The 19,140-nt window shown below is 38.9% G+C and overlaps 1 protein-coding gene across 1 annotated transcript; it reads right to left on the reverse strand.

The window, feature by feature from the left end:
- Nucleotides 1–390: 390 nt before the first annotated feature.
- Nucleotides 391–18,631, reverse strand: LOC133850537 (dual 3',5'-cyclic-AMP and -GMP phosphodiesterase 11). The gene is given in 17 exon segments (XM_062286660.1): nt 391–3,267; nt 3,327–3,410; nt 3,472–3,688; nt 3,754–3,942; nt 4,008–4,117; nt 4,183–4,350; nt 4,420–4,506; nt 5,967–6,143; nt 6,851–7,372; nt 7,705–7,860; nt 9,552–9,702; nt 10,686–10,825; nt 11,284–11,707; nt 11,788–11,934; nt 14,095–14,511; nt 14,513–14,642; nt 18,232–18,631. Coding segments are annotated over 17 exon segments (4,386 nt in total). The 5' UTR covers nt 18,395–18,631; the 3' UTR covers nt 391–2,163.
- Between the last annotated feature and the right edge of the window lie 509 nt (nt 18,632–19,140).

Genomic DNA, 19,140 nt, shown 5'->3' on the forward strand with positions numbered 1-19,140 from the left:
AAATAAATATACTGAAAATCAAAATGCAATTTTTTTAACAAGTACATTTGGTTTTTAGCCATTGCTCTTCCAAATCTTAAAGGATTTGGCTAGAACGCACTTTTTTACAATCAAGTAAACTAGTACTACCGTTTGACATTCAAAAATTTTAAGAATTTTCACAAAAATATTTCCTCGAAATTTTGTAAGGGGGAGGCATGGAAAATTTGTGAAAAATCAAAAAATCCGCCTTATCTCGGCCATTTGCAGGATGATTGGGATGTCCTTTGGCACATAGATAGCGCTTATAAAATGAAACAGATTGATGCGACAAAAAGGACGAATATCCTTCAGATAGCCAAGTTACAAGGACTTTTTTGTAAACAGAAAATAGCGAATATCTCAGGCGTATCCTGTCTGATCCTTGCGATCCTTATGTTAATCGAAAGATATTGATAAGACCTATCATCCTAGCAAAAATCATTCAAATCGTCCTTGCGGTTCTCGAGTTATCCTGGAATTTGTGATTTTGGTCTGTTTTTCTTGGCCCTCAGACTGAAAATTTACAAGTGTTGGATTCTTAGATGACCCCATATTTTTTTGATGCCGACCGATAAAATTAGAATATAGGATTCGATTACATATAGTCCCGATGAAATCCGCCAGGATTTACGGAAGATATATCCTTTTTTCAATTCAAATATGTTGATTTATTGCAACTTGTTAAAATTTTCAGTGCATACTTTTAGGCGCAAGTATTAAAGTGTAGCTGGGCCAAATGTATTTATGAATTCCTGAACTTTTAAGATAATTTTAGAAAAAAATAAACAGTTTAAAGTTTAAATATCTGTTTGCTTTATTTAGTTTTGCTCTTTGAACGTTGTTCCATTACAGCAAATAATTTGTGTGATTTAGATAAGATCTCTATAATGCTGACAATAAATAACAAAACTCACAAAGTATGATTAGATCTAAAGGTTTGCTTTACTGTCCATACACACATATTAATATATATATATATATATTTGATATATGTATGTACATATGTGTGTAGATTGAATAAATACACGGGCATTAAATACAGACCGTTAGACGTGCTTGTCGTTTAACGCAAGTGCTTTAATGTGATATTAACAAAAACTTGAAGATATTACAATTAAACTTTTGAATTTACTTTGTTGTCTTCAACATGTATTTTTCGTTTCTTTGTTTTTTTTTTTTTTTTTTTAATCTCTCAACTGAGCTGGGCATTTGCATAGGGCCAAGCCCAACGACAGAGCAGACGAGAGATTGAATAGATACATATGTTACATACATATATTTTTGTGGTATATATTGTATATATAGTTATTATCGCATATGTTTTATAATAGTTTATAATAATTATAATTATTTAAATTCGAATAGAGCGCAGCAGACAAAAATACATACAAAGCGCTTAGTATAGTGTATTTTATATAGTATGCATAGAGTTAATTGTTATTTAAGCTGTTGTGCTACCCACAGATAATTCAACTAAACTGCCGCAGTGCGTATTACAAATACTACTCGTACTACTATCGTATTGTACACTATATGTTCGAGTAGTATCATCAAGTGTAGCAGGAATACAATACTTTTTATGTGTTCTTCTTGTTTTGTTTTTTGTTGTATCTCAATTTTGGTACATTTGTGCTTAATTTGCTAAAGAATTTGACTTTGCTTTCGTTTGTTTTGTAATTTTGGGTTTGGGGTTTGCAATCAATTTATATATACTCGTATAGATTATCATTATATAGCGTAGAAGATATTTGGAACTAAACTAAAATTGAAGTTACACACACAGCATATTGTGTCATTATATAATTACAAATAGGTTTGCACACTGATAAATATACACGTGTGTGATATATATACTATATAGGAATCTTTCTATTTAGTTTGTAATCAAATTGCAGTGTCACAATTTGTTTATGGTATGTTTTATATGCGATTATTAAATTTATGATTTAATTATTTAGTTTTACTGCACTGCGCGATACGGCGACCTCTCGATACTGATACAAAATTATATACAAAATGTGTGCGTGAGAAATATATGTACAATAATATCTACTATACTATATTATATATATATATATATAGTATTTCTTGAATGACAGTCCAAGGGAGGTTGACTTAAGCTATCAACTGGTTGCCGTCGCCTCACTTATCAGCCGCCAATCCATTGCTGTTGTTCGTCTCCGAGTGACGACGTGTCAGCAAATGATGATGATGTTGCTGCAGTTGCTGCTGTGGATAGTTGAATGGCAGACCGTGGCCATTGGTAAAGGTCAGACCATCGAGGTTTCCCAGTTTACCCACAATTTTTGGTATTTTATCACTTTCCGCGCCGAGGCCAATGAGGCCGCTGCCGCCAATGCTGGCGCTGCCAATGCCGCCACCAATGATGTGGTTCTGATTGTGTTGCGAATGCGTATGCGAGTGGTGATGATGATGATGATTATTGTGATGATTATGATGGTTGTGGTTGTGGTTGTGATTATGCTGATGGTTTATGGCTGGAGTGCTTTTGCAGAGCGCAACATCTTTTTTATGATTGCCAGCACAGCCATTTAACTCTTGGGTCCCCTTTAAGGAACTCGTCTTGCGCACCTGCATGCGTGTCTGATCGCAGTTCTTGCAACGTGGCTTTGCCACAACTGTCGCTTTGCCCTGCGACAATGCATTGAGATTAGCGGCTACCAATTTGGCCTGCAGAGTCTTTGAGGGAGAAACGGGTGTGCTGTCGTCTTCGCCAGTTGGCGGCGGCGTTGAGAGGCGACTGGAAACGGTGGACGAACTGCTTGAGGACATGCAGCTGCTATTGCTGCTGTTGCTGGCATGTCCATTCTCCAGCTGGGCCACCACATTAGTGTCGACATCGACAACTTCACCATCATCATCATCTACATCATTAACATTATCATCATCATCACTGGTTGGCTGGTTGCTGCTGGGACGAAAAGCGATGGCAATGTTGTTAGTAGTTGCGTTGCTTTTGTCAACACTCAAGCCATTTACGCATGCATCAGCTTCTGCTGCAGCCTCGGACTCAGCTCCATCAGCCGCATCAACCACATTGTCCATACTATCATCACTTGTCGCCTGTTTGCTGTCACCATTCGCTATCACAATTTGCTGCGCCTTGGGCTGCTGATCCTGACTAGTTTTGGTTTTTACATCGTCGGCCATATCAATCCAATGACCACGATTATCCCGCACACCATCCACGAGCGGTTCCAGTTTATCCGAGAGCACGGCAAATGCCTAGAAAGAGAAAAAGGTATTAATAACACTTCCACTTAAGAGTAGACAATCGGACGCACCTCATAGATGGGCAGGCAAATGGAATCTATGAAATTGACCTGCATCATGGGCAGTTCATCCTCCTTCTCACGATTCATTATATCCTGTAGAGAAAAAAAGATTTTCTTTAAAATAAATTCTTCGTATTTCATTTACTATACTTACAATTGGGGTTATGTTTAGCTCCTGCTTCTCCATGTCGCCCTGCTCAAAGAACTCGGAGCTAACCAAATCGGCCACGCGCTTCTCAATCTCCCACGGCTTTGTTATGGCCGACAAATCACAGACAGTCATGCTCATCGCACGCAACAAGGCGCGCGGCTCCTCGGTCGCCCAATAGTTCAGCGGCTCCTGCACGCTCTCCAAGAACGGACCACGTTTTCTAGTAGTTGTAAATAATAGACTTAGTTAGGTATAACAGATAAATGAAGTACAAGCGGTACTCACTTAAAGTAAACAGCGAGATCCGTGGATAGTATGGCATCCTCAAGCACGCGTATGACGCGACAATAGTCATCTGAGGACAGATTGGCCAATATTTGATTGCCGGGACTATTGAGGATCATCAAACACTGATCAAAGTGATGATGCTCCATGGTGGATGTGGAATACAGTTGTGCCAACGGCGAGGATGCTCTAAATAACAAAAACAATTAAATTAGCAAATGATTTCAACAAAAATCCCTTTTAATGCTACTCACTTAATCTGGAAGGAGTTGTTGGTCCCCCGATGATCGAGATCGTGGCACAAGCAGCCAATGATGAGAGCCAAGCATTCAATTTCACCAAAGATCTTCCACCACTGTGTGGTCTAAAAAAATCAAGAAATAAAGGAGTATTAACAGCTGCTTTATAATAATTTCAAATCGCACTTACAGTTAGTATGGCGAACATCATTTGGGCCACATTGAAGGCATGACGCCAGTTGTGATAGGTAACATTGCGATAGTTCTTCTTGACGCTCAGCAGCCAACGGCAAAGCACCTCGTAATCAATATGAAAACGTTCCACGAAATCGAGATCCAAAAACATGCGCAAACAGGCCTGCAAAGGTAAAGAGGAAGCACTTAGCATATTGTTTGAGAAGTATATATTACCAGCTGGCGAACTTACTTTCAGCGTATCATCATCTTCAAAGAGGATGTCATCGAACTTAAAGTCGTGCAGTCGAAAATGTACAGCTGAGGGAACTCGTAAACGCTGTAAAGTAAACAAATTAAATACAATTAATAAACAAAAATTTTTTTTTTCATTATTCGAAGATGCTCCAAAAGATGAGTTTTGATTTTCTAAAATAATAAAATTTTTAATTGCGTTACAAACTTTTAGTACATGGCAACTAACTTTGTTTTTATCTAATAAATTTCACTCCAAGAAGTGCATTTATGTGCAAACACTATAAAAATGTGTTAGACCCTATACTAAGTGATGTCAGTAGGCAGTTAGTGCTCCAGTTGATCATTTTTTATGGCTACTCCTTTGGATGCTATCAATCGCTTTATTTCTCTATTATTTATTAGCTGCGTTTGCTCAACTTTATTATGCTGACTTTCATTAAGAGAGCGCGCGCACGAGCCGCACATCCCAGTGGATGCCCAAATGGATATAAATAACGTAGAGCATCATCCTGACTACAGCATCATCCTGAGAGCAGCACCAAACAGCAGCTGTCAGGGAATGCAAATTGATGCCCATGAGCCGCAGAGCGAACAGCTCATCAGCATGATGTACTCTCTACTCTCTACTATCCCCCTTTTCCCCACTTCTCTCGCTACTCCCATGGCTACTACTAGAATTTCTACTCCGGCTCTAGTCTCCCTTAGTCAAATAGCCTGACAGTTCAGTTTACTGTTGCACAGTGAGAACTTGCGAGCAGTTTGCAAAAAGGGTTTTATATTCTTTGCGTGTTTGTTTTTATATCTTCTTGTTTTTTTATTTTGTTGTGCCTCGCTTGATGGCATAATCGCAGTGGCTCTAGTAAGAGAAAGGCAGAAAGACGGGTGAGCATAGAATGGCATAATTTTAATTAAAATTAATAACCCAGTAACGTGGACAACTGACAGGGGACAAGAGGCGGTCGGTCATAATTTTAGCCAGCATAATTACGAAAAGTGTCGGACGCCAGGAGCCAAGAGAACCAAACAGACAGCGCACAAAAGACAAACAGAGAGACAGATGTGAAAAACTTGAAGCAGACTAGGGCCAAAGGCAGGCAGGCAGGCAGAGGAGGGCGAGTGAGTAGCCCCAACAACACTTCTTAACCAGTGTGCGAAAGTTTCTTTTTGTCATACTTGTGCGAACAAACTAATTACAACTGTCAACACGTTGGGCCCGGCCCGAGACGAGGATTGAGAGCTGTGGAAGGCATTGCTACTGTCACGCAAAAATAATAAAAACATGCTAGCTAAAACAGAGCACTTTATGGAGTGGCATCAACACAAATGAGACACGAGTCCAAGTCCAAGTCCAAGTACGAGTCCGAGTCCGTGTTGAAGTCCAGTCTGTCATGTGGCGACCTTTTCACATACAAATTAAGCATTTAAATGCAGTACACTTGCTGCTCTCTCTCTCTTTCGATATTCTCTGTCATTTGTATTATAAGCTACGACACCCATGGGTGCCATTTGGCATTTAGCATTTGGCATTTAGCAGAAACTTACGCGCAACCGATGAGCCTCATCCATGGTGGCGGATGCATGATAGCTGAGCACCTCCAGGGTGACGCTCTGCTTGGCCATCGCCACAATTGCCTTCTCGTACATGTGCGTGTTGTGGATTCCCATGCCGCAAAAGATGGCGAATGCCTCCACAAAGTTCTCATCGTTTTTGGTAAAGTCCTGCAAAAGAAATTGCACATCAAATTGATTTAGAAAATAAGCTTAATATGGAATATAGAGTGGAAGTATTATACAATTTATGAGTAAAAGAGGTAGCCAAAATATAATAAGAGATTGCATAATTTCAAACAAATTAAATTTGATTACTCTTTGTAAGAAAAATAATAATCTTTGTAGTGTTTCAAATAAACAAAAATGTATTGGAATATAGCCCAAAAGTTAGTGCTATAGACTTATCAACTTATTGTTAGCAATAGTTGAGAGGCTTGGCCTTATATGCGATTCTTTAGACAACTGAGAAGTGAAATGATTACTTCCAAATGTTAAGAATTTAGTTGGCACTATAATACATATTCGCTAAATGTAATAAATGTTAATTCAATTTAAATTCTGGCATAATTGAAAGGCGACTTTCAAACAAATTTTTTTTAAATAAGATTCTAATTCTAATGACGTGACAAAATTTGATAGAAAATTTTGAAGTTTTCTATCACAAATATATCTTAGATAGTAAATAATAAAAATGTGCTCCAATAATAATAAAATTAAAACAAATAATTGGCATTTATAGTAAATAGCCTTGTATTTAAAGATATCTTTTCTTGAATGTTGGTTTCTCTTACTCAATCTCAAAGTCTGAATACTTGCTAAATCTCTTATCTAGTCTCCATTCTTCTCACTTAATCATAAAATCTAAACACACTTACCAGTTCGTTGAACTTGTTAATCAGCTGTATAACACCAATGATCTGACCCAGCGAATTCTTGATGGCCATGCAGAGAATGGAGCGATGCTTGAAGCTGGAGTTCTCATCGACACTGGCATCGAAGCGATCGTCTTCGTAGGCATTGGGCACATTCACCGTCTCCCCGGTGGTGGCCACATGTCCGGTGATGCCAATGTTGATGGGGAAACGCGACTCATAGGGGCTGGTGCGGGAATTGGCCTCATCCTCGCTGAGATCGTTGGCCTCGAAGTCAAAGACACGCGAAAAGCTGCCCTTGTCCGCCTCGTGGACGAGCAGGATCTGGACACGCTGACACTGGATGAGGCTCTGCATGTGGGTGAGAATGCGGAAGACCATGTGCTCGATGGTGCTCTGCTCCTCGAATATCATGCGGGCCAGGTCGAGCAGCACCTGATTGCGTTTAATCTCCAGCTGGGATTTCTCAAACAGCTGTGCGTTGCGTAATCCGATGCCGCAGAACTGCAGATACGAGGCAAATACCTAAGAAAGAAAGAAGCGGCGGCAACGGATTATTATTATGGCAGTTGTCAAGCGGATTATGCGGAAATGCATAAAGAAAAAGCATTTCCATTTGCTGCATCCACGATGGTGTAATCCCCAATGTTCTGCCGACGACGATGACGATGACGACAACACGAGTCTGTTAAGCTTTTTCCCTTTGTTAAATAATGAATGCAATTTGCATGTGTGTGTGTGAGGCACTTAACTCTTGGCTGTGGCAAACAAAGGATGCTGCTGCAACTGGCAACTGCCAATTGGCACATGCCACACAGACAGAGATGCGAGATTAAGATCGAGAGCAGAGCACTCACCTTCTCATCGATTTCCGAGAAGCATTCGCCATTCATTTTATTGATGACCTGCGCCACGCCAATCACATCCCCGCCCGAGTCCTTGATGGGCATGCAGAGCAGCGCTTTGGTTCGATATCCGGTCAACGAATCAATTTCACAATTGAACCGCTCATCCTGCAAGACATAGAATGAAAAACAAAAGAACTCTTTGTTATTTATCGACACTAAAGAAAGCAAATTTGTTAGGCAGACTTAGCTAGCTCGCAATTTTATTTATTATGGCATTAAATTATTGATTATTACAGTACTCTTTTTATGTTTAAGGAAATTATCTTATTGACTTGAATTTCTCCAAGAAAATGTCATTTAAATGTTACAGATCAGAGTGCTACTCAAACTATGATTTTTTCATTGATCAGTCGACATTTAAATCTTAAGTAAACTCCATATTTTTTTCTCAGTTTACAAGTCGAAAACGTAAATTGCGTTTTCACTTCTCAAATATTTGAAAAATGATTCAAATATGAGTGTATATTGATTTTTGATTCCTTGTTAATATGCCACATGGTTAATACTCAGCAGCTAATATATTATTGCAATCTATCAAGCAGCAAATCAATTTAATTCTATGTTACTCTATATGTACTTCACACCTAAAGAGTTACGAGTTTTCACACCCTTCGATTGTTCCGCATATCGATGCTAGTTATATGTCGAGCAATATGTAGAGAAAACATGTCGCAGTTTTTATAGACATATCGTAGGCTAAATATAGTTTTTGTTTTTTTTTGTGGTTTTAAGCTCAAAGAGTCTAGACAGTTGGTCTATTGTCTAGCTGAAGCCAAATACTTGTATTCATGCTTGTAGACACACTTATGCCTTTTCTTCTTCTTCTTCTTCCACTTCGTCTCATGGTTTCTTTTTACACCAATTTGGAGCTGTTAATTCCGCTATTTGTGTAGGTCATCATGTTTTGGCCATGTTGGCTCTACGAAGTTGCCTGACTTGCAATAATTCTTATTTTTTTCCTCTCTTGGCTGTTGGACAGGCGCGTTGTTTTTTTTTGTGTCTTGCGTCGTACAATTTGTGTCAGCCAAAGTCCAAATAAATAAATAACTCGTGCTAACCGTTTCTTAAGTCAGTTACCAAGAGTAGAAGCGAGATGGAGATAGAAGACTCGCACCTCATCACAATCACATTCACAGCCAAAAATTGTTTAGAGTTATCTGTCTGGGCTTCAGTTAATTGTGCTAAAATGTTGTGATAAAAGAGCCAACACCCAGTTGGCCAAACGCAAAAAAAAAGGGAAGCAAAATGCGTCACATTTGCTGCATTTGTATGTGTAAACAACAATTGTTGGCCATGTCTTAAGTTGGCTTAGACAACAAGATAAAAGACACGCGCCAAATGGCCCATAGACTTTAAGACCTTTAAGAGGCGCTCAGTTGAGCAAAAAGAGGCTAACATAACATGGCCTAAACACATAACTGGCGTAACTTTTTTTCTTTCTTCGTTCTTGTTGTCTTTCTTTTTGGCCACAAGATTAATTACGGCCCAATTGGCTGGCTGAGCAAGCTTTGAATTCACTGAGCAATATTTGAAACTTGAAAAGCAATTTCGAGCATTTTCCAGCTTCCACTTTAGACTGCTGAGTGTGTGTCAATGTGAATGTGAATGTGAGTATCAAAGTGAATAGCAATACTATCTGTCTGTCTGCTTGCATCATAAATCTTAGCGCGTCTCGAATTTGCCACTGTCGAAAGTTTGCCCCGTTTTAGGGTCATTTGATTTATGGTCATCCATAGGAAATCGCATTCAAATTTGTCAATTGATTTGCTACAGCTGCTGTAAAACTTTCCACTGACCTGGTAAGCGTCCGGTATGTTGACGGGCTCGCCGCTCTCTGCCACATGTCCGGCAATCCCGGTGCCCCATGCAACGCGCACTTCCTCCTGCTGTTCCATTTCCTCGACGGTGCTGCGTGGGCAAACATCGAACAGCTTCGACACGAGGCATCTGCAAAATGTTCAAGTTGAAGCAACTGTTTAAGAATTATCTTCAATGGATTTATACACTAAATATATTCATGCATATTTTTCCCGCATTCCACAATTAGTTTTGCCCCGCTTTCGCCCTGAGGGCACACATTCTTACTCTCTCTCTCGCTCGACTCGCTGCCAAAAAAGTGCATTTGAGAAATCATAAAATGCCAAAAATAAATGCCATCAAAAAAAATGTTGCACGGACAAAGTTGAAGCCACTGTGTTACAACTGTGCTGCGCAAAAAAGTTTGGCAACCAAATGGCTTTGAGCCAATGAAGTCATCGCCGCTTTGGCAACATACTCTCTCCGACTACGAAAGCACTTGCCTGATTACAAAATTCAATTTTGCACAGTTATTAGTGTTAAATTCTGGTTGCCTCCTCTTCTATGGAATGCAATAAGCAAGAGATTGCCTCAAGCCCCCAAGAAGAAGGTAGCACAAAACTTTTTATAGCTTCGTCTTTTGAAAGTGCTTCAGTTTTCTTATGCATATTTGCAAATGCTTAAGATAGCAAATTGGCTGGCTAAAGGTAGCAAAAAAAGTGCCACAAAACTGACAATCTGACAATAACACTTCAAAGATATTTTCGGCAAGCAGCAAAGTGCTTTTAATTATTGTGATAAGCTACCAAAATGTCGAGTTATTTTTGTCCTATCTATTTATTTATAAACAAGCTGCGAGTTGATGAAAGGAATGTATTGAAGAGCATCGCATTTGAGTTGAAAGCAAGTGTTTGGCTGTGCACGACAACTCGACAATCTCTAAACAGTCGTTATGCAAATTGACTCTATCAATTGATTCCAAGAAGCGACAAAGCAAATAGACATTCGCATTCTTAAGCTAATCAGCGAGAGATATCGCAGCAAGAATCTGTCAAATGTGATAAAAATTGATTTACTATAATTCTGCAGTTTACAATCTACTTATCAATAAATCCCCTTTCATTCGTACTTACTTTTTAAGTCCATCGGCGCCATTGCAGCGTCCTTGCACCAAAAACAATGATCCGCGATCCGCATTCAACAGTATCGAGACATTCTGCAAAATCTTGTGACACAATGTGCGTACTTCCAGCTCATTACAAATATCCTTTACCTGGAAAAAGAGAAGAAAAGCCCCAAATGATAAGAGTGTGTCGTAAAAAAAGTCACAGTTACAGTTCGGAAAATAAATAGAGCAATTCGACATGCACTTAGTTACTAATGTGGGCTGAATTTCTAGTTAAGCAAACAAGGCAATCAGCTAAAAATAATAGTGACAAACAAACGAAACGTCTGAGTGACGTCTGTGACAAAGTTGTTTGCAGTTCGCTATGCTGGCCAGGCCTCTTAGCTGTTTGCTGATAACAACGTCAGCAGGCCAAAGTGGGCAAATATGCCGTCGTTGTTATTGAATGTGTGTGTCAAATCAATTTAGAAATCAAATGGACAAGCGTTAAGAATTCTGTGGAAAATGCAAGCCATAAAGCAAATTTCCAGCAAAATGTAACTGAAGAATTCAAAGCGGAAATGTGAATCAGAATGAATGAAATATGTATAACATATAATATTTACCAGCTCAAAGATCAGCTCCTTTTCGTCGAGTTGCTTCAGCTCGTTGCGGGACAAACGCTGTGGCCGCTGATGATAGTGATAGGGATACGTATACGACATGTGTGCCGCATTGTTGTGCGTTGCACTGTGTGCGTTGTTCGCATTGCTGCTGTTCGAGCCACTCGCAGTGCTGCTGCCAACAGCGCCGCCAGCCTGATAGTGACTGTGCTGATAATGCGGATGATTGTGATGATAGTGATGATGATGCTGCGGCTGATACTGATATTGGCCAGCAACGACGCCGCCAACATTCTGCAGATTGCTGCAACTGCCACTCGAATTGTCCAGCTGCGGACCAATACTCAAGAATGTTGGTGTGCCATCGATCGTGTTCACAATGGGCTTCAAGAGGCCGCCACGCTCGAATTCGTGTGCTGAGATTTTGCTGTTTGAAGAGAGAGAGAGTGAAACTCATTAAGTTGTCAATTGATTAAAGAAGCAATCACAATCACAATTACAACTTACCGCACTGGAGTTGTGGCACCGGAGCCGCCGCGTGAGCTGCATGTCTGGCCATTGGGATGTGTGGGCGAATTGCTGCTGATGACATCGTTGCCAGCGGTTGTGGCATGCGACACCAGCCAAGCATCCACAGTTTGACGCGTTGCCTTCCTACAAAAAAACAAGAAAAAACACATGAGATTGAGTTTCAGTTCAAACACATATTAAAATACTATTAAAAATTAAGCGTGTTTGGACAGAGGACGCGACTTTTACTTTTGCATGCATGCGCCAGCGCCACCAAATGAAATTGTCTAATAAAATGTCAGCTCATAAATATTCAGCATGCGAATAATTTTGCGTCATGCTGCATGCCACACCAGCCACCAGCCATTTGGCCTGTCTGCCCCACATGTGTCCTTATGGCCACACGCGCGCGAGGCATAAAAATTCAGCAATCACAGCGAGCAACTCTTTTGAAGAGACTCAAAGAGAGAGAGAGGCGCAACGAAGAGGAAAAGGGCGAGCCGACTGTCAGCTAGTCACAGAATCCGGGGCGACCCAATGTCCAACAGAGTGCGAGACTCAGCCTCAGCCTCAGTCTGATGCTGATGGTGCTGTGGCCATGCGCCTGACATATTCTTATGCAAAGTACACAAAATGAAGCCTTTTTTCTGGCTCGTTTAATGTGCCCAACACGCCCGGCGGCAAACCGAAACAGAGCAGCAACAAACAACCACTAGAACAACTACAACTACAACAACAACAAAAAAAAGGGGAAAAGAGCAACAACAAACTATTTGAGCCAAAGGGCCGACATCGTCTGTTGGCCATGAAAATAAAGCCCAATTTATGTTTTTAGTTGTTAGTGATTTTTATTATGTGTCATAGCCAAAGGCCAACGCAAAGCGAATGTCCCAAGCAGACACACGCACACACACACTATATACATATACATACATAACTATCCCTATCCCTGTCTGTATCCGTGTGCTGGGAAGCCAATTTCCGGCTTACGGCGGAAACGGGCAAGCAGCCACATGGCTGCCCATAAATATGCTAGAAACTATGGCGAATGGCATCAAAAGCCTTTGGCGCATGCCATTGCAATTTAAACAGGCTTCATAACTTCACATATTCCATTACTTGGCCACCAGCTTTATAATTTATCGATTAAAATGGCACATTAACTACTAAATATTACGCTACAATAAACGGCAGCTTAGCACTTGGCTTTTAAGTATTCAATTTCCTTTAATTGTTAGCAACTTCTGTATATGATTTACAATTATTAAATGCCAGTTATGTCACTATGTTATCCATGAAAAGCTTTACATTAACAACTTTATAGACACTTTACGTTAATTATTAACAACTTGTACTTAAATTGAGAGTAGTAAAAAACCTTTATAGCTATGTTTCAGGTATCTTTTCGTAAATCATTCGCATTAACAAGTTTTATTCAAATTGCAAACTTTTAAGACACAGTTGGAGTATGTTTTCTTGCAAATTTTAAACAACTTCAAATTAAATTGATGATCATAAACAACTTTACTTTTTGTAAATTGCAAATATGTTTAAAATTGGCAATAAAAATCAAAGTCAATAATTGTAATCAAAATGCAGATAAAATGAAAAATTATTAAAAAATTTTTCAAGAGATCTCTCTAAAATACACGATAATCACAAATCATCATCGATCAAAATAAATCCTAGTAAATTGCATAAAATTCTATATAAAAACATTATAAATATATGTTTTTATTGCTAACAAGTTTTGAATGGATAACAATCGAAGACATAATCAATATGATTTTAATCAAATTGTAGATACAACTGACAACTATAAAAACTTTTTGGACCAAGTATTGATCATTAACTCTAATTGGAAACTTGAAAACACTTCCAAGTGAATTGTTAAAAAATTCTGTATCAAAGTTGACAATTCTCAAAAAATCTCTATAGTTATGTTTCTTAGGAATTTGTTTAAACACTCGATTGCTGTGTTTCAGAGTGATAACAACCTCTATCTAAATGGCAATTTGGTTAAAACTCGATCGATATCTTTCTCTATAAATCGATCAAAACTTGTATTCAGATTGATAACTATTAGAAACTCTATTGATATGTTTCTTGGTTGGTGACAACTTCTATGTAAAATGGCATTCCACAAAAATTCAATTGATATCTTTCTATGTAAATCGATATCAACTTGTATTTAAATGAGTAATTATTAAAATATCTTCAATGCTATTTTTATTTATGAATTGCTAGCAACTTATGAGCAACATTTACGAATTTTTAAATGAATTTCCAGCACTGTTAACTTACCTTATGAAATAGTCCTGTACAAACTCCTGATTCTCATCCATCCACGCTTCCATGCGCGCATGCTCTGGATCATAGGGTCGACTGTGTTGCGGCGATGCTGCCTGATGATATTGATGGGAATAACCCTGATATTGATGTTGCAGATGCTGCTGCTGTTGCTGCTGCAACTGATGGTGGTACAACAAATGCGGCGACTGTTGCTGCTGCTGCTGCTGTTGTTGTTGCTGTGAATGTTGCTGATAGGCAGCAGCTGTGGTGGCAACATATCCACCTCCAGTTGTTGCTGTGTGATTGCTGCCACCGTTAATGTTGTTGCTGCTGTTGCCATTGATGTTGCTGCTGCTACTGTTGCTGTTGCTGTTGTTGTACTGATAGTGGGCGGGTGATTGCTGTTGCTGGGATAGCGGCAGGGGGGACACTGGTGCGTGTGGCAATCAGCAAGCTATGCTCGCTCATACCGTACCCTGTGCCCCCCTGCTCCGCAGGCATTCTAGCCGCTAGCTGCAGCGGCGTTGACGCTGGCTCCTCGATACTACGCAAATGCAGGCCTGCAATAAAATAGGAGAGAGAGTGGAAAATCAAGCATAAATATTTGGTGTTCAAATTGAAATCATTTCGATGCTTGGTTTTTTCGCACTTCAACAACGCGACAGCTGCTGACAGCAGTTTTTACTTTTTATGTTATGTTGTGTGTGCTCCCAATTCGATTGCACGACTCAAAGCGACGCGACGCGAACAACATTTGCATTGCAAATGGCCAACATATCCTTTAAGCGTGCTGCAAAGTCACGCGCCACCTCTTATCCCTCCCCCCTCTTATGGTCATATGCAAATTGCTGTATAATCATAAAATAAATAAGGAGAAATAAATGACACACTCTCTTTAAATTTTTAATTTTAGCACATTGCAAGCGCAAAGAAAAGAAAAACAATTTCATATACTTATACATATCTATATATTTATTTATTTGCAACTGTGTCGCACAATAAATTCAACTAAATTGCTTTTCCAGCTCATCAATTTGGGGAGCCACACACAACCACACACACAAACACATCTGTGCGACAATTAAGACCATTTAAAGCGCGTTGAGCATTGTCTCGCCTCACACGCTGACACATACGCTGCGTATACGTAATGTCATAAATAAGTTGCCACCTCTCTTTGCAAACTCTTGAGACGCTGTGTTGTGCCAGCGTCAACATAACATTAACCGGAAATATTGGCAATTTCCGTGAAATATTGAAACGCCAAACCTCCTTCAATTCCTCCCCCTTCGACCATCTCCCCCTTTTTGGCTTGTCTGGCTTCTCTAATGGCGCCCATTGAGCAACTGATTAAGTGCTAAAAATAGAACGAAATACTCGTGTATCCCGGGCAATGGTGATGGTGATGGATATCTAAGGATATCAGCGCAGGAGTTTGTCATTCAACTCTAAATCACCAGTCTGTGTGTACGTGTATAAATTTGATTTATGATCAACTTTTTGATGTACAAAATAATCCAAAGAACTCGCAAATTCAACCCAAACACACCCACAACACACAGAACTTGCTGTGCTCCTGTCAACTGACAATTTGACTTTCCTGGGATAAGCTGAAGCATTCACAAATTGATGGCGCCTGTTGTGTAAACTTGACAAAATTTATGAGCTTGGTTCGTACAACTTTGGTAAGCAAATGAATGCAACAAAATGTTTATTCGCCAAAATATGCATTGCAAGTTAGTTATTTCAGTAGATAAAATAGTCTAATTCAATCAAAGGAAATAAATGCAAATATTTGAAAAATGTATTCAATGTTGTTCAAGTTAATAAATTGCTCCAAAGGAATCATAAATCATAAATCACAAACGCATTTTAGATTGCAATTAACACAACAATTTTGCAACTCTCAAAATTCAACTGAATCACATTTTCAATCAAAATATTTTGTTACTTATTATTGTTTTGTTTTCCCCTCAATAACAAAGCCGAATGCTGTTGACTTTTAGCTAGACAACAAAACAATGTTATGCCAAATATTTTCTCTGGTGAAATAAATTATTTGTCAATTGCCTCTTTGTATATGAAATTTGCTGCAATTTATGATTTTCGTATTTGTATTTTTCTCGCTCTCTGTGTGCAGTGTCAACAAATCGAAATGTGGAATGCGAAACATAAATTTTGAGTTGATTACAGAGACTTGAATTTTTGGTTTGACATTTCGCAAGAGGATTTTGCACTGCATTTTATATACTACCATATTTATAAATACGCATATGTATTGCGATCATTTGTTGGCATTATATTTTTGCTGGGCATGTGGACATTTTGGTTTGGGTTTTGCTTTCTTTTTGGCTTTTGGTCGTCTTAGCGCTTAAGCTACCAATAGCAGCTTAAAGTCGGCTACTTAATGTTGAGAAATTTATGAGCAAACTCGAGGGAGGCGGCAGCGAGAGGAAGGAAATTGACTGGAAGAGTGACACGAGCTGCACTTACATGCCTTTCTCCCACTCTCTCTCTCTTTCTCTCTCTCGTGTGGCACACTTAATCTTTTAAGCTGCATTTGCCTTGCACGGGCAACATGCAACATGCTTAAGCTGCTGCAACACATTCGGCAGCACTTTCCTCCATTCCCCTTGTGGCACATATATATATTCTACATCCCCTCCCCTTCACACACCTCTTGCGCTCTCTACACGTACGACGTTGTACCTCTTTTTGCCCACTCGAAAGTCAAATGACAGAGCGTCATGGCTGAGTGGGCGCAACCACGCCCCCTTTCCACCAATGGCATTGGCACTCGGCTGCTGCCTCTCGCTGCTGCCTTCGCTGCTGCTGCTGTGTGGTTTGATGATGCGTCAGCTTTATATAAGACATCCAGCCCCCAGGCCGACAGCCTTACACACAGCATTGCAATGGAATTTTACTTTTAGTAACAGCAGAAAAGATAAGAAAAAAAAAAAATAAATAAATAAACTGTGAGACAGGCGATTCATACTTTATGAAGAAGTTCAACGACTAGCAGATATGCTAGGAAGCTGAGAAAGTGCATTAATTAGTCCATCAATCAATCATTGCCCCAATAACTTGGGCTCATTAATTAAATTAAGCCAATTGAATGACATTGATGGGCTATTTGTGTCCTTATTTTTATCAGCGTATAAAAATGTTGCAGCCACATATGTATTTAATACATTCAACTTATATTGCAACTTTAAGCATAATATATAATAATATAAATACATATACCATATAATATTAAATATGCATTTTTTTATAGATTTGAATTTATATTTTTTAGATGGACATATTTAATATAGTTTGAACAATACTCAAAAATATTGTTAGTACAATATTTCGTATTTTATTATTATTTTCATTACTTTTGTTATAATTTCACAAGCAATATTTTTAATATAGATTGAACTACAACTTTTAGGATATTTTATTTTTTATTGTGATGTCTTCAGGACACTCTAAGCATCTCAAATATTGTTATATTTTATTTATATGTCACAAGCTTGAGCGTTTTACTGTTTGATTTCCATACTAAACTATTTTAGTTAAATGTGGTTAAAGTTGTGTGCTTATTTTAATTGAAATTCATGCATTTCAAATATTGTTGCAAGGCATTGAATTTGATGAAATTTGCTTAGTTAAATGTTATTTGAATTATAGCTGTAATTTTAAGAAGGTAGCTTTTTAATGCATGCTTCTCAAAAACTATTTTATATAAGAGTTTTAATTTATTCAACAATTTGAATTTAATATTAAATGTATCTGCAAGCTACAAGACTGCTTTGATACCCTAAGTATATTTTTTATTTTGAATAGTTGTGGCTTTAGGGTATGTAAAATGCACACATGCAAATATGCACATAATGTTTTATGTTGTTTGTTGGTTTTGTTGTGGATGCCAAATGCAAATTGAATGTTGGCAAATGTGCAAAAGGAGAGAACAATGTTTTACTATTAGTTCTCGTTGCAGACTCTCTTGATATTGGATCGATGTGAAAGTGTTTACACATATTTATATATATATGTATATAGTTTAGTTGCTGTTGTTGTTGCACGTGTGACAAAATATTTGTGCAATTTACTGAACTTGCAACTTGCTTCCAATTCTCTGGCATCTTTCGTGTGTTTTCTCACCTGTTGTTGCCGTTGTCTCCGTTGCCTGCAAACTATGCGTTGGTGTTTGTTGCTGCTGTTGTTGTTGCTGTTGTTGTTGTTGCTGCTGCTGCTGTTTGCTGTTCTTGTTCTTGTTTTTGTAGCGACAACCACGAAATCGACACATACTTGCCGCTTGGCCCATGGGGCCCGCCAGCAATGCGAATGTTAAACCCTCCGTTTTAATGAATTTAATTTTGTCAACTTTAAGCAGCGCTGCCGCGTAACGAATACTATATTTATTGCTGTTATTATTTGTTGCTGTTGCTGTTGCGGCAATCGTTGTTCTAGTTGAGGACGCAATTTTGTTGACTTTGCCGCCGCCAAATGGCCGCAAATGTTCGCAAACTTTTTATTACTATTTTGTTGACTTTGGTTGAGTTTTTGTTGTTGTTGTTTTGTATGTTGCTTTGGCCTTGCAACACTTTGTTGCAGTTGCATAATCGCAATTTATTATTTGTTGTTTGTTTATATAACTTTGTATGCTTTGTTATTTCAATTATGTTTACTGAGTTTTTCTTTTTTTTCTTGAGCTACTCACGTGGCACTCTCACTTCACCATCGAAAACCTGTTGAGATTATTTTGATTGTTTTGTTTTATGAGCATCACTTTTGTCGACAGGTACAACAACATCAACAACAAGAAAAATAAAAACTCTTTTGGCATATCCATTTTTATCATCGTTTGTTTATTTGGTGTAGTAACTTTAAGCTCGGCGGCTTTGACGTTGGTAATTCAATTAACACTTAAGCCGCAGCCCAAATGCAATTGCAGACAGACGCCAATTGATGTGCAAACAAAACCCGAAAAGGTCCTTTACACAGAGGAGGAGGCAAGGGGGGTGCAAGGCAGCCGAGGGGAGCTTGTGGCAAGTGTGGTGTGGGCGTAGC

This window comes from Drosophila sulfurigaster, chromosome 2L (assembly GCF_023558435.1).
Source record: "Drosophila sulfurigaster albostrigata strain 15112-1811.04 chromosome 2L, ASM2355843v2, whole genome shotgun sequence".
Classification (NCBI taxonomy): Eukaryota; Metazoa; Arthropoda; class Insecta; order Diptera; family Drosophilidae; genus Drosophila; species Drosophila sulfurigaster.